Source organism: Tursiops truncatus, chromosome 2 (assembly GCF_011762595.2).
Source record: "Tursiops truncatus isolate mTurTru1 chromosome 2, mTurTru1.mat.Y, whole genome shotgun sequence".
Taxonomy (NCBI): Eukaryota; Metazoa; Chordata; class Mammalia; order Artiodactyla; family Delphinidae; genus Tursiops; species Tursiops truncatus.
In genome coordinates this window covers 85,131,158-85,144,672 of record NC_047035.1, presented here as the reverse complement: position 1 = coordinate 85,144,672, position 13,515 = coordinate 85,131,158, and the positions used below count along the sequence as shown (strand labels likewise).

Below are 13,515 nucleotides of genomic sequence, written 5' to 3'. Positions count from 1 at the left end.
GTGAGGAATGTGGCAGGACCATTTTCATTGTCTCTTAAAGCCATTCATTTAAAGTTCTTTGTGTTTTGGGAATTCCCTGATGGTACAGTGGTTATAACTCCGAGCTTTCACTGCAGAGGGCCAGGGTTCAGTCCCTGGTCTGGGGACTAAGATCCCGCAAGCCTCGTGGCGTGGCCAAAAAAAAAAAATTCTCTGTCTTTTAACATAAATAGTAGTATTTTTGCAGGCACATTTCCCTGCAAATCTCCTGTTAGGGCTTTGATTTAATTAATTCCTTTTCTGTTTGGTTCTTCTGAGTAGTTCATAACAAGATTGCAGTATCCTTTACAGCATATCCATACATTCTATCCAACACATCAGATTTTTGTGTATTTTAGCCTTATAAAAGCCTTATAAAAGTTGAGCTTTATAAAAGTGTGCCGCTTAAAATTAGTCTGAGAAAACCACTTAAACCAAAGAAAAGGGAAAGTTTGTAATTTTAGGTGTGCTGCTTTTAAGAACCAAAAGTAGGTTTTTAGATGCAGTCGTGTTTATCTTTGTCACATTTGCACAAAGTATGTATTTCTAGTATATTTTCCCTTCCTCAGCTGGAATCAAAGATAAAAGGAAATACTGACTTCCCCCAGGTGAGACAGTTAACAGTCATATAGTCAGGTTTACACCCCAAGTCTTCAGACTAATGCTTTGGTTCACTAGAATATTGTGCTCCAAAATATGTTGAATGAGTTATGTGAGGCTTCTATGATTTCATGAGGTTCCTTGAGGCTTCTCTTAAGGTGAGTTTTAAAAAGAATCTAATAACTCTTTTTATCTTTGTTTTTTCTATTCCTGCCTTCCCCAGCCAGGTTTGCTTTTTGTTGATAGTTCTTTTCTATCCAATTTTGATATCTCTCAAGGTTTAAGCCATGAGGTTTTCCCTCAGTGGAACTATTTTTGTTGCCTTGTGACATTCCTAATGTTGTTATTCCTTGACTCTTCAACTAGAATCTTTTTTAAGACTTAAGAGTCTTCAATAATTTGTTCCCTTCTGTTCCCCTGTTTGGCCTAACACAGTGCCATGTATCTTTGTATACTTAAGTGCTCTGCTCAGTAAATATTTAAATGATAACAGAAGACTGATTTTAACTTAAGGCTGCTTTATCACTTCCAGGTTTTTTCCCAAGAGAGAACCAGAAATGAAGGTTTTAAGGCATAAAAATAGATACACGGTTTCAAAGGTTAAAAATCCTTAACTGCTTTTTATTTCTGTGAGCAACAATTCTTACTTTTAACTGAAGAATATCTAGTTCTTTTTAAATTTATTACTTCATTACCTTCTGTTTGGAGAAAGGATGGTCTTTGAGTATCTTAGTTTAGCAGGAAATGGGATGTGGGGTAATAGTTTAGGAAAAATGCTTTGTTTTGGGAATTATCTTTTATTCACAAAGATTTCTTCTTTTATAGTTGATGGAGAACCTTGTGATGTATCTTTGAATATAACCTGGTATCTGAAAAGTGCTGACTGTTACAATGAAATCTACAACTTCAAGGTATGGAACATAAAATTACAGACTTTTCTTAGTGTTTAGATATCATCGGGTCCCAACCTGATAGAGGAAAGAGTGTCATGTAGCTATGGAGAAGAACTGGAACTAGAATCATGCTTCCCAATATGCAGGCAAATTTGTACTATCAGTTCTCAAACTTATTGGTCTCAGAACTCTGTTTACTTACTACAGACCCCAAAAAAGCCTTTATTCATGTGGGTTACTGAATTAGAAATTATAACAGAAAAATACAGAAATATTTATTAATTTGTGAAAACTATTTTTCAAAGAAACTGGGAAGAGTGGTGTTATTTTGTATTTTTGCAAATCTATTTGTTTAATATCTAGTGTAATAGAAGATAGCTGGATTCTTATACTTCCTTCACTCAGTCTATTGTGATGTGTTATTTTGGTTGAAGTGTATGCACAAAATGTGGCCTCACACAGATATGTAGTTGGAAAAGGGAATGGTATTTTAATAGTGTTTTCAGGTAATTGTGGATATTGTTCTTTGATTCTATACCCAAACGCAATAAGTGGAGTTTCTTAAAGGTTAGTTGCAGTGTGGAATCTGAAACCATATCAGTGAACTTTTTCTGTGCTCTGTTATATTAAAATAAATTGGTATGTCTTGCACTTTGAATGGTCTTTTGCCCATGTCTGATTTGGCAGCATCTTTCATGGTCACTTAGAAAATATTGGTTGGCTGAATTATATAAACCTTCCAAATACTAATTCATTTTACAATTAATTCAAAATTACATTTGTTAATATGACCTTTCAGTCTCATCAGATACTCTGTAAGTATTGGAAACTATAAATCATGGTAGGGAACATGCAAGTTTTCCAAAATTCCAGTTTTTCCTTGAAAGCTCAAATTTTATTTATTTACTTATTTTTTAATAAAAAAATTTTTTTTCAAGGTCCAAGAAGACTTTATTATTTATTTATTTTTGGCTGCATCAGGTCTTAGTTGCGGTACGCGGGATTTTCATCGCAGCATGCAGGATCTTTTGTTGCGGTGCGAGGACTTCTCTCTAGTTGCAGTGCGCGGCCTTCTCTCTAGTCGTGGTGTGCGGGTTTTCTCTTCTCTAGTTGTGGCATGCAGGCTCCGGGGCGCCTGGGCTCTGTAGTTGTGGCATGTGGGTTCCAGAGTGCGTGGGCTCTGTAGTTTGCGACACATGGGCTCTCTAGCTGTGGCATGTGGGCTTAGTTGCCCCACAGCATGTGGGATCTTAGTTCCCCAACCGGGGATCGAACCCAAGTCCCCTGCATTGGAAGGTGGATTCTTTACCACTGAACCACTGGGGGAAGTCCCTTAAATTTTATTATTGACAATGGATGCTGTCAGTTGCCTTCTTTGACGTGACAGCCTCCCTTTGCCCATTTTCAGGAAAATATCTCCCAAATACCCAAGTCTGAATATCTGTAGTTTGTTGGTCTTTCTTTCAAGTAAATGAAAACGGTGGATAGTTTAGCTTACAAGTTAAAATAGTTGCAAAGTGCTTTGTCTTAAGACAGTCATTTATAGTATTTTGCATACTTATTTTTTTGTCTGATAGAATATTTTAAAAGGCATGTGCTCAAAGGTCCAGATTTAATGACATTAATAATTTTTACTGTTTCATCAAGGGCATTCTTACATAAAACTGGCCTTTTTTTTTTAACTGCAAGTTTGTGACTGTGAGAGTACAATGACTACTAACTAGTACAGTTAGGTACCACTGATAGGAGGCTGCCATTTTTCGCATCATTACTTTTGCACTGTCAGTACAAGGCAAATAGATGATGATGATGATGAAGATGAAAATAATTTTGACCTGTTAAACCTCATGAAAGCATCCATGGGCCACACTTTCAGAGTTGCTATAATACACTGTATATGAGCATTGAAGATATGTAGCTCCTAGATGGATTTTTCAGGCCTTTTGCATTCTGTTTTCATCCCACTATTTGCATCATTTCTTTTCTTTTTTACATTTCCCCGACTATTCTTGAGGTTTCTTTTAAAAAAATAATAGGACTAGTCTTTAAAAAATGTCCACCATCCAGTTGGTTTTTTTAAACCTTAAGCATTTTGAATTTCTGCCCAGTATTAGGGTTTTACATTATCTTTTTTGTAGTGTTGCTGATTGTATTTTGCTTTTGTTATATAACATTGGGTAAGGTTGGTGTGATGAGGAGGACTGAAGAATTTAGAGAGAAATATTTCCAGAATATGGTTTGAAATATCATTGACCTTTTCTCCTAATCGAACACTAGTTAAATTTACATATGCTTGAAACTTGTGATAAAAACTGGTCAAGCTTATCAGATTCAGTCTTCATGGGTAGGACAACTTAAGAATGTAAAAATTATTTTGAATTGCCACAGGACAGAATTATGGAAATGACAAGCAAATAGTTGGAGGTGTGAAATTAGAGCTTCGAAAAAAAGAGGGTGCGATTAGGGATGTTGGTATGGGAGAAAACTCACAGAACTGATGAAGCCAGAGAAATGATGATTTTTTTTTTCATAGTATTAATAGTGGGTTGTGAATGGCTACAACAGTTTTGTGCTCTAGCTTAGAAGCACAAGTTTTTTGTTGGTGGTGGTGGTGGTGTTAATTTAGTCAAGGAACTCTCTTGTAAGTATATTTTCTTATAACAAAACCCTGTGGACTCTGACAGTTTCCCAGTCTTCCTAGAATTTTTAAGAGGAACTATCCTTCATGAGTCGTAGACTAGAATTCTGCACTTTAGAGTCCAATGCTATTAGATTCTTGAATACTAATATATAGTCTTTATCTGATGTTGTTAATTTTATTTATTTATTTTTTTTGTAAATTTATTTATTTTTATTTATTTATTTTTGGCTGCATTGGATCTTCGCTGCTGCGCGCGGACTTTCTCTAGTTGTGGCGAGCGGGGGCTACTCTTTGTTGCCGTGCGCAGGCTTCTCATTGCGATGGCTTTTTCTTGTTGCAGAGCACGGGCTCTAGGGCTTCAGTAGTTGTGGCACGTGGGCTCAGTAGTTGTGGCTTGCAGGCTCTGGAGCACAAGCTCAGTAGTTGTGGTGCACGGGCTTAGTTGCTCTGTGGCATGTGGGATCTTCCCAGACCAGGGCTTGAACCCGCATCCCCTGCATTGGCAGGAGGATTCTTAACCACTGCGCCACCAGGGAAGCCCAAGATGTTGTTAATTTTAAAAACAGCAAATCCAAAACTATATTTCTACCAAAGGCAATCTATTTGTTTTCTTTTAAATATCTTACATAAGTTAAATACTTTGTATTTTCTCTGTTTTTCCAGGCAGAAGAAGTGGAGACATACTTGGAAAACCTTAAGGAAAAAAAAGGCTTGTCTGGGAAATATCAAACATCATCAAAATTGTTCCAAAACTGCAGTGAACTCTTTAAAACACAGGTAATATTTGATAGTAGTTGGAGGGAAATAGAAGAGGTGAATAATATGATGGCTGTATTTTTGGTGATACGCATTTCTCACTCCTCAATTCCTTCTGACAGAAGCAAGTTAGAATCATGTTCTGATAGGTACATAGTCAGCCACTTAAATATTCATCTCAAAGAGAGGATGGGCTTTCCTTTGTGTGTAAAAAGCAAAGCCCTGGGTTTTTTTATTATAGTAAAATATATATAACATAGAATTTACCGTTGTAACCATTTTTAAGTGTGCCATTCGGTTACATTAAGTACATTCACCTTGTTGTGCAACTATCAGCACTAGCCATCTCCAGAACTTTTTCATCATCTGCAGTGGTTACTTCATAACGATTAAATAATAAAAACACCCACCCCCCCTTCCACTCCCACTTCCCTGGTAACAACTATTCTACTTTCTTTCTCCGTTAATCTGACTGCTCTAGATATCTCAAAGAAGTAAAATCATACAGTATTTTTTTGGCTTCTTTAACGTAATAAAATGTTTTCAGGGTTCGTCCATATAGCATGCATCAGAATTTCATTTCTTTTTTAAGGCTGAATAATATTTCATTGTACATATATACCACATTTTCTTTATCCATTCATCCATTGATGGACTTTTGAAACCCTCATTTTTTAAACCTCTTGTCATCTCATCTAATTTATATATCCCAGAATCAACATTTTTAGATTTTCCTACTATAGACTTGAAATCAAAGGGTTGAACTTCACAACTTTTTTCGAATAAAGGGGAAGAGGTGAATAATACTGTTTATTTTATTTTATATTATTATTATTTTTTCTTGGCCGTGCTCTGTGGCTTGCGGGATCTTAGTTCCTTGACCAGGGATTGAACCTGGGCCACGGCAGTGAAAGCACCAAGTCCTAACTACTGGACTGCCAGGGAATTCCCAATATTGTGTATTTTAATTCTTATATATATGTAATCATATAAATGGGGTTTATATTATAAAATTCTCCTTTCTGAGAAGTAGAATCTGACCCCAGTTTTTTGATAGAAAAATTATGTATTTTATAGGTGTTGAAAATAGTTATTTTAGCTATAGCCTTTACTTTGTTTTACTGCATTTAAGTACTGCTTCAGATTATTTAGCACCTTTCCTTGAAGAGGCAAGTTCATGGAAAGTTAGGTTTTCTGTCTACTTACTAGAAGTAAAGTTTATTGATAAGAAGTCTTTTACTTAATAATTATTAATTGATGAGCAAATGAAGTCATTGATAATTGAACTACAAGGGTTGTGTTCTTGTCATACCGTAGATTTTATGACCTCGGATAAAAAGAAAATAGCTTTAAAATAGTGGAAGTATGGTAGAAAAAGGAAGCTAGGCACAATGTGATATTGAGGAGGGGGTTTTCTGTTGGTTTTCCAAATTTATTCCCCAGGCTAGGAGGATTGGTTGGCCTTTCTTGGATTTGATTGTGGAAAGTTACCTGTTGTATATTGTTGCCCAAGGTTCACTACTTTTAGATCTGTTATCAGCTTTCCAGGGTTTTGGCATAAACCCCTCTTCATAAGGTTTCCTCCTCCAGTCTAATGTAGAATTGAAATACATGTCCTAATTACTCAGGAAGGATAATGCCTCCTTTGCTGATAACTGGTAAGAAAGGTAATTAGTGGAGGTTTTTTTTTACAGGCATGGCATGTGTTGTGATGGAAGGAGCAGTGGACCTCAGAGTTAGGAATCTTAGGTTCAGATCCCATTTCTGCATCTAAAGCTTTATAGCTTTGAGCCACATTTTCCTCATGTGTAGAAATTCAGGGAACTATGACATCCATTTATCCTACTAGTATGTTTTCTGTCTAAGGTTTTGTCAAGAATGACAATATCTGTAATCTTATAGAAAAATTGAGTGGCCAGTTTGGTTTGATACTATTTTTTAGTTTCTAGCAAGGTTTTATTCACTTGTTTGTGGTTAATTGGAAGTATTTTGTCTGTTACTGCCATATTATTATGTCTACTTTTATATGTTTTGCTTTAACTGTTTCTGTGGATTTTGAGCTATGCTTTTCTTTTGCTGTTATGCATCTTTAATTTTAGTTTTCTATTTCTTTCATAGAGTTTTTCTGGGGATTTCGTGCATCGATTGCCTCTTTTAGGAGAAAAACAGGAGGTAATTGTTTTCCTTTTTATATATTTCTGAGAGTACAGTAGAAATTCTGAATTAATTTTCTTTTTTGTTTGTTTGTTTGAAGGCCAAGGAGAATGGAACAAATCTTACCTTTACTGGAGACAAAACTGTAAGTGTGATAGGGAATTTAGGGCATTGAACACATTTTAGTGTTCTTATGTTTGTTTATTTTAAATTCTTATCTTATGCTTACATTTAAAAAGAAACTTAAGAATGGAAGTTATACACCAAAATGTTAATAACGGTTATATCTGGATGATATTGTGAATGATTTTTATTTTCTTTTTTATGTTTTCTGTCTTTTCCATGTTTGCTACAATCAGTCTGTATTGTTTTGTAATTATCACCTTATAAATATTGTTTGTAAACAGTAAGAAACTTTTAAGGAAGAACCTTAAACTCCATGTAAAATCTTGTGATAGAATATAATTGGAAGAGTACATCTCAAATTTTACCCTTTTAAAATGTACAATTAAGAGGTTTTTAGTTGTACGACCACCAATCACTGTCTAATTCCAGAACATCTTCATCACCCCGAAAACTAACCATGCAGTCATTAGCCGTCACTCCTCATTCCACTGTTCCCCCAGCTCTAGGCAAACACTATTCTTTCCGTCTCTGTGGATTTGCCTGTTCTGTTCACTTCATATAAATGGAATCGTTACAATTTGTGGCCTGTGTCTGTCTTCTTTCACAATTTAAAACTCTGTTTTAACTTTTACTTCCTTCTTGTACAGAGCCTTAAGATCAGTCGGGGTGAGCAGTTAGGGCCTACTCAGGCCTCTCTTGGGCTGCTTACTATTTTACCATGATTTTTATAATAAACTCCCAGTTGATGTACATTGGGTTGCTTCCAAATTTTCACTGTTATGGATAGGATCATGTTCATAGTGTCTAGCTGTATCTTTGTGCACATTTATAATATTTTCTTTAGCCTAAATTCCTAGAGGTGGAACTGTTGGGTCCAAGTATATGCACAGTTTATAAATTCTTTTGTAATGTTTTGTCAAAGTGCTCTGGAGAAAAGTTGTAGTGATTTGTGGTCCGAAGAAGGTAAGATTGCGTTTCTCTCTTTCCTCACAAACAATGGCTATTATAATTTAAAACAGATTTATGCAATTTTTCAGGTTAAATTTTTGTAAATTGTATTAAAAAATAATTGTTGATGCTGAATATCCATTTACATGCATATTGGCTGTTTGTAATTGTGCTTTATTCAGTGGTCTTCTGTGCATAGCATACTTTTAAGTTCTACTCAGGGCTTGAGCCCTGTTCCCAGTGATTAAAGCTGGCTGAAAAGATAACCCTGTTGAATATCACAAGTAATATTTAGAAATATTTAGTCTGTTTATAGTCAAAAGAAGTCAAAGAATTATCTGTCCTTTGATTATTCTTCCTGAAATTGAGCCTAAGAGAATATAATCCTATTTAAAGGATACTAATAAGTTCAGTATCTCTACCCACTTTTATTAAAACTCTGATAAAACATGTTTTTTAGAGGAAGGAGCCTCTCTCTGTCCCTTCCCCTAAGAAAAGATTTAATATCTTGATTAACTGAGTTTTCTGGTTTGATTTAAGGAATAATGTGATATGTTTACTATTATAATTTTTTTTTTATTAATAAGTTTTATTTTTTGGAGCGGTTTTAGGTTCACAACAAAATTGAGCAAAAAACACAGAGAGTTCCCGCATACCACCTCCACAAATGCACACTCACACTCCCACACCATCAGCATCCTGCACCAGTGTGGTACACTTGCTACAATTGATGAGCCATCATTGACACATCATTATCAACCGAAGTCTAGTTTACATTAGGGTTAGTTCTTTATGTTGTACATTCTTTGGGTTTTAAGAAGTGTAAAATGACAGATAAACACCATTATAATATCATACAGAATAGTTTCATTGCCTTAAAAATCCCCTGTGCTCCAGTTATTCATCCCTCCCTATCCCCAAGCCCCTGGCAATCACTGATTTTTTTTTTTTACTGTCTCTATAGTTTTGCATCTTCCAGAATGTCATATAGTTGGAATCATATATAGTCTTTTCAGATTGGTGTCTTTCACTTAGTAATACGCATTTAAGGTTTCTCCATGCCTTCTCCTGGCTTGATAGTTCATTTCTTTTTAGTGCTGAATAATATTTCATTGTCTGGATGTACCACAGTTTGTTTATCCATTCACCTATTGAAGGAGCTAGTAATAGTATCTGATAGGATTGTTGTGAGAATTAAAGAAAGTAATAAATATTACATGCTTAACAGAGTGCCTAGCCTATGAATATTATTTTTACAGCATCAAAATATCTATATTTCAGAGTTAAGTGCAAACTTTATCAAATCTTGGAATATGAGAATCAGTCCCTTTGAGATTTGTAAGAGGTAATTTTTAAGATACGTAAAATTAATAGCAGAGCAGCTTATTATACCAAAGTTTTACTGGTTAATGAACAGTTAAGTTCAGGAGAGCTTCAGTGGATAAATAGGACATGATTACCTATAACTTTGAATATGTACAGTTTTCTTACAAAGTGCCCCTGCATTTTGTCAGAAAGAGACTATCAGGCAGAGGTAAATCAACGTATGATTCAACATGACATTTATGTCCTTAAGTTACTAAGATAACCTAGTAAATGTAAAGCTGAAGAATCATTTAATCTGCTTTGTTTTGACACTTCGAATTTGTATCATGGAATATAATTTTTGAACTCTTGTTCAGAATTTTCTTGGGTTGTAGGATAATTTTAGCATTTGAGAAAAGCTGTGGCTCCCTAGGAAAATGCAGAATCTATTATCCACTTTGAGGGGTTTCATAGATCAATGAAGCTTACCCAGAGGTCTCTGGATAAAAGTTCCTTTTAAGACCAGAAAGTAATAAATTGCAAGTCTAAGTAGTAGTGCCTCCTTTCAGACATGAGGAAGGAGCAGCCAAGCTTTTTCTATGTTCATCTCCCTTGTCTTTCTGTTTTAGTCTTGCTTTTGTGAAGGTCCATAGTCCATCTAGCATTTAAGGCAACACATCCTTTGATGGCTTTTTGGTAGGGCTGTGCACAGACTAACTGGCTTTGGATCAGGTAACCAGTTCCATAAACATGGAGGCTATTTATTCTACTTTCTTGACTTTGGGGGACAGTGACTCTTGCTTTCCATATAGCCTAGCCAAGATTAAATTTTTGATATAAATGTGAGACCTTGTTAGCAGAAATTGTGGTGGTCTTGGGAAGGGCATTGAACAAAGGGAATTAGATTCAGGAGCTGGTGTTTATAATTCACCGATGTCATCATGGGTGATTTTTTCCAGGTGATTTAAATTAAATTTCTTTAGTTTGTTTGGGATATCTGTGTAAAATATAACCTAGCATCTTAGCATGGCTTAAGTAGAGTTTCATTTTAGGAATTTAAATTGAGGTTTTCTTTGTGAAAAGAAAAATGTTAAACATGAGATTTTTGTGTATAACAAAATATAAGATGTCCTGCCTTTTAGTAATTTATAATTAACCTACTTTATTGTATACACTGTAGGCCTGTTTGTTTTGTTTTGGCTACTGTTGTAATGAGTAAAAGTGAAGGACTCAACCAAGTTTCTGGGCACATTCTGGAACGAAATATTCATATTGTGTAATTAACCTGTGGGGTTTTTTTTTGCCACTTTGTAATTTTTAAATTAATTTTTATTGGATTATAGTTGCTTTACAATGTTTTGTTAGTTTCTGCTGTACAGCAAAATGAATCAGCTATACACATACATATATCCCCTCTTTTTTGGATTTCCTTCCCATTTAGGTCACCACAGTGCATTAAATAGAGTTCCCTGTGCTATACAGTATGTTCTCATTAGTTATCTGTCTTATACATAGTATCAATAGTGTATATGTGTCAATCCCCATCTCCCAATTCCTCACCCACCTCCCGCCAACCTGTGTTCTTAATTCTTAAGATTGGGAGATTTGATGTCTTCTTTCTTCTCTAGGTAATGCATGAGCCCTTGAAAACTTGGCAAGATGCACCATACATTTTTATTGTACATGTTGGCATTTCACCCTCCAAAGAATCATCAAAAGAAAATTCACTAAGTAATCTTTTTACCAGTAAGTACATTTTGTTTCTTTTTATCATTTGTATTACTGTTATCTAGCTGTGTCGCATGGTGGGTAGTGTAAAATTGCTTTAAAGAGGTAATAATAAGGGGAATTCCATTGCTGTCCAGTGGTCCGGACTTCATGCTTCCACTGCAGAGGGCACAGGTTCGATCCCTTGTCAGGGAACTAAAATCCCACAAGCCACGCAGTGCAGCCAAAAAAATAAAGAGGGAATAACAAATTAAGAATGTTGTCAAGTAGAAAAATAGAGGGAGAGAAATTAACATTTTTCTGCATTCAATATGTATGTGATAGGCACTTCATGTATGCTTTCTTATTATGTATTATAGATACTAGATTTCATTTCCCTTCATTTGATCCTCCTGCTTTTAAAATTTTCAATTAGTATTATGTTCTCAGTAGACTTGTTAAAACTTAGTTATGAAGTCAAAACTTGGAAATTTTTAAATCAATTGACTTGGATAATTTTTTAATGTCTCAATTTTTCTTAGTGTTCTCCTTTCTACTTTTGCCGCCCAGTTTAGGGATTCATCATTTCTTACCTAGAATTTTACAATAACTTACTAATTGGTCTTATCTTCTGTGGTTTCTTTTTTTGTTTCTTCCTTCTCTTTTACAGTTTTCTTCCCTCCCCTGCTTTCTCAAGTAGAATGTTGAATAGAAACAATGATGGTGGCCATCCTTTCTTGCTCCTGACTTTATTGGCAATATTAGCACATTTCACCATTAAGTATGATGTTTACTATAGATTTTTTATTGTCTTTTTTTTTTTAAGATTTTTATTTTATTTATTTTTTGGCTGCGTTGGGTCTTTGTTGCTGCATGTGGGCTTTCTCTAGTTGCGGTGAGTGGGGGTTACTCTTGTTACAGTGCGTGGGCTTCTCGTAGCCGTGGCCTCTCATGTTGCGGAACACGAGCTCTAGGCACGTGGGCTTCAGTAGTTGCAGCACGCAGGCTCAGTAGTTGTGGCTCCCGGGCTCTAGAGCGCAGGCTCAGTAGCTGTGGCGCGTGGGCTTAGTTGCTTCACGGCATGTGGGATCCTCCCTGAGCAGGGCTCAAACCCGTGTCCCCTGCATTGGCAGGTGGACTCCCAACCACTGCACCACCAGGGAAGCCCTACTGTAGATTTTTAAAAAGTATTCTTTATTTGGTTCAGGATATTTCTTTCTATTCTTGGTTTACTAAGTGAATTTTTTCTTTTTTCTTTTTTTAGTATTGAGAATGAATACTCAGTTTTGTGGAATGCTTAACTGTATTGATTAAATTGATCATATAGATTTCCTCATTTAATCTATTAATGTGATGCATTGCATTAACTGGTTTTCTAATGTTAAACCATTCTTGAATTTCTGAGATGCCACTATTTAGCCTTGATACACACACACACACACACACACACACACACACACACACACACACACACACACACACACACACACACACACACACACACAGATTCTATTTTCCAGCATTTTATTTAGAGTTTTTTGTCATATGTTCAAAGTAAGATTGGCCTATGATTTTAATTTCTCGTACATCTTCTATGGGTTTTGGCATCCAGGTTATGCGAGTTTCATACAACGAATCAGAGAATGTCCCGTTTTTATATTCTGTTGAGCAGTTTTTGTAAGGATAGAATTATCCATTCCTTGAATGTTTGATAGAACTCACTTATGATAGTGTTTTGGCCTGATGTTCTTTTTTTCCCTCATGAAGGTTTTTGGTTTTTTGGGTTTTTTTTTGGCTCACTGCGCGGCATGCAGGATCTTAGTTCCCCGACCAGGGATCGCCCTGCAGTGGAAGCACGGGGTCTTAACCACTTGACCACCAGGGAAGTCCCATGCCATGAGGATTTTAAACAACTGATATATTTTCTTTCTTTCTTTCTTTATTTTATTTTTGGCTGTGTCAGGTTTTAGTTGCAGCACGCAGGATCTTTCGTTGCGGCACATGGGCTTCTCTCTAGTTGTGGTGTGCAGGCTCCAGAGTGCATGAGCTCTGTAGTTTGTGGCACTTGGGCTCTCCAGTTGAGGCACACAGGCTCAGTAGTTGTGGCACGAGGGCTTAGTTGCCCCGCAGCATGTGGGATCTTAGTTCTCCAACCAGGGATCGAACCCACATCCCCTGCTTTGGAAGGTTGATTCTTTACCACTGGACCACCAGCAGAGTCCCAACAACCGATTTATTTTCTTTAATAGTAATAAGTATTTTAGCTTTAGTTTTTCTATTTTTCCTTGAATCAGGGTTTTTCTTTTTTTTCCCACTGAGAAATTGTCCATTTCATTCAAGATTTCAAATTTGCTGGCCTAAAGTTAG

The 13,515-nt window shown here is 35.9% G+C and overlaps 1 protein-coding gene across 13 annotated transcripts in view; it reads left to right on the top strand.

Moving 5' to 3' along the window:
* The window catches only part of TMEM87A (transmembrane protein 87A), a 43,172-nt gene that overhangs the window by 3,018 nt on the left and 26,639 nt on the right, over positions 1-13,515 (top strand). For 12 of the 13 annotated variants that reach the window (XR_002176422.3, XM_073800807.1, XM_073800812.1 and 9 more), the window contains exons 3-7: positions 1,444-1,529; positions 4,816-4,929; positions 7,027-7,080; positions 7,163-7,207; positions 11,070-11,187. Coding sequence is in view for 11 of the 13 variants with exons in the window: in XM_073800807.1 (XP_073656908.1) it covers positions 1,444-1,529; positions 4,816-4,929; positions 7,027-7,080; positions 7,163-7,207; positions 11,070-11,187 (417 nt within the window). In the remaining 2 variants the exon portion in view is untranslated. Of the gene's footprint in view, positions 1-1,443; positions 1,530-4,815; positions 4,930-7,026; positions 7,081-7,162; positions 7,208-8,747; positions 8,918-11,069; positions 11,188-13,515 lie in introns of those variants that run through there. The other variant, XR_002176423.3, reaches the window with a different exon arrangement.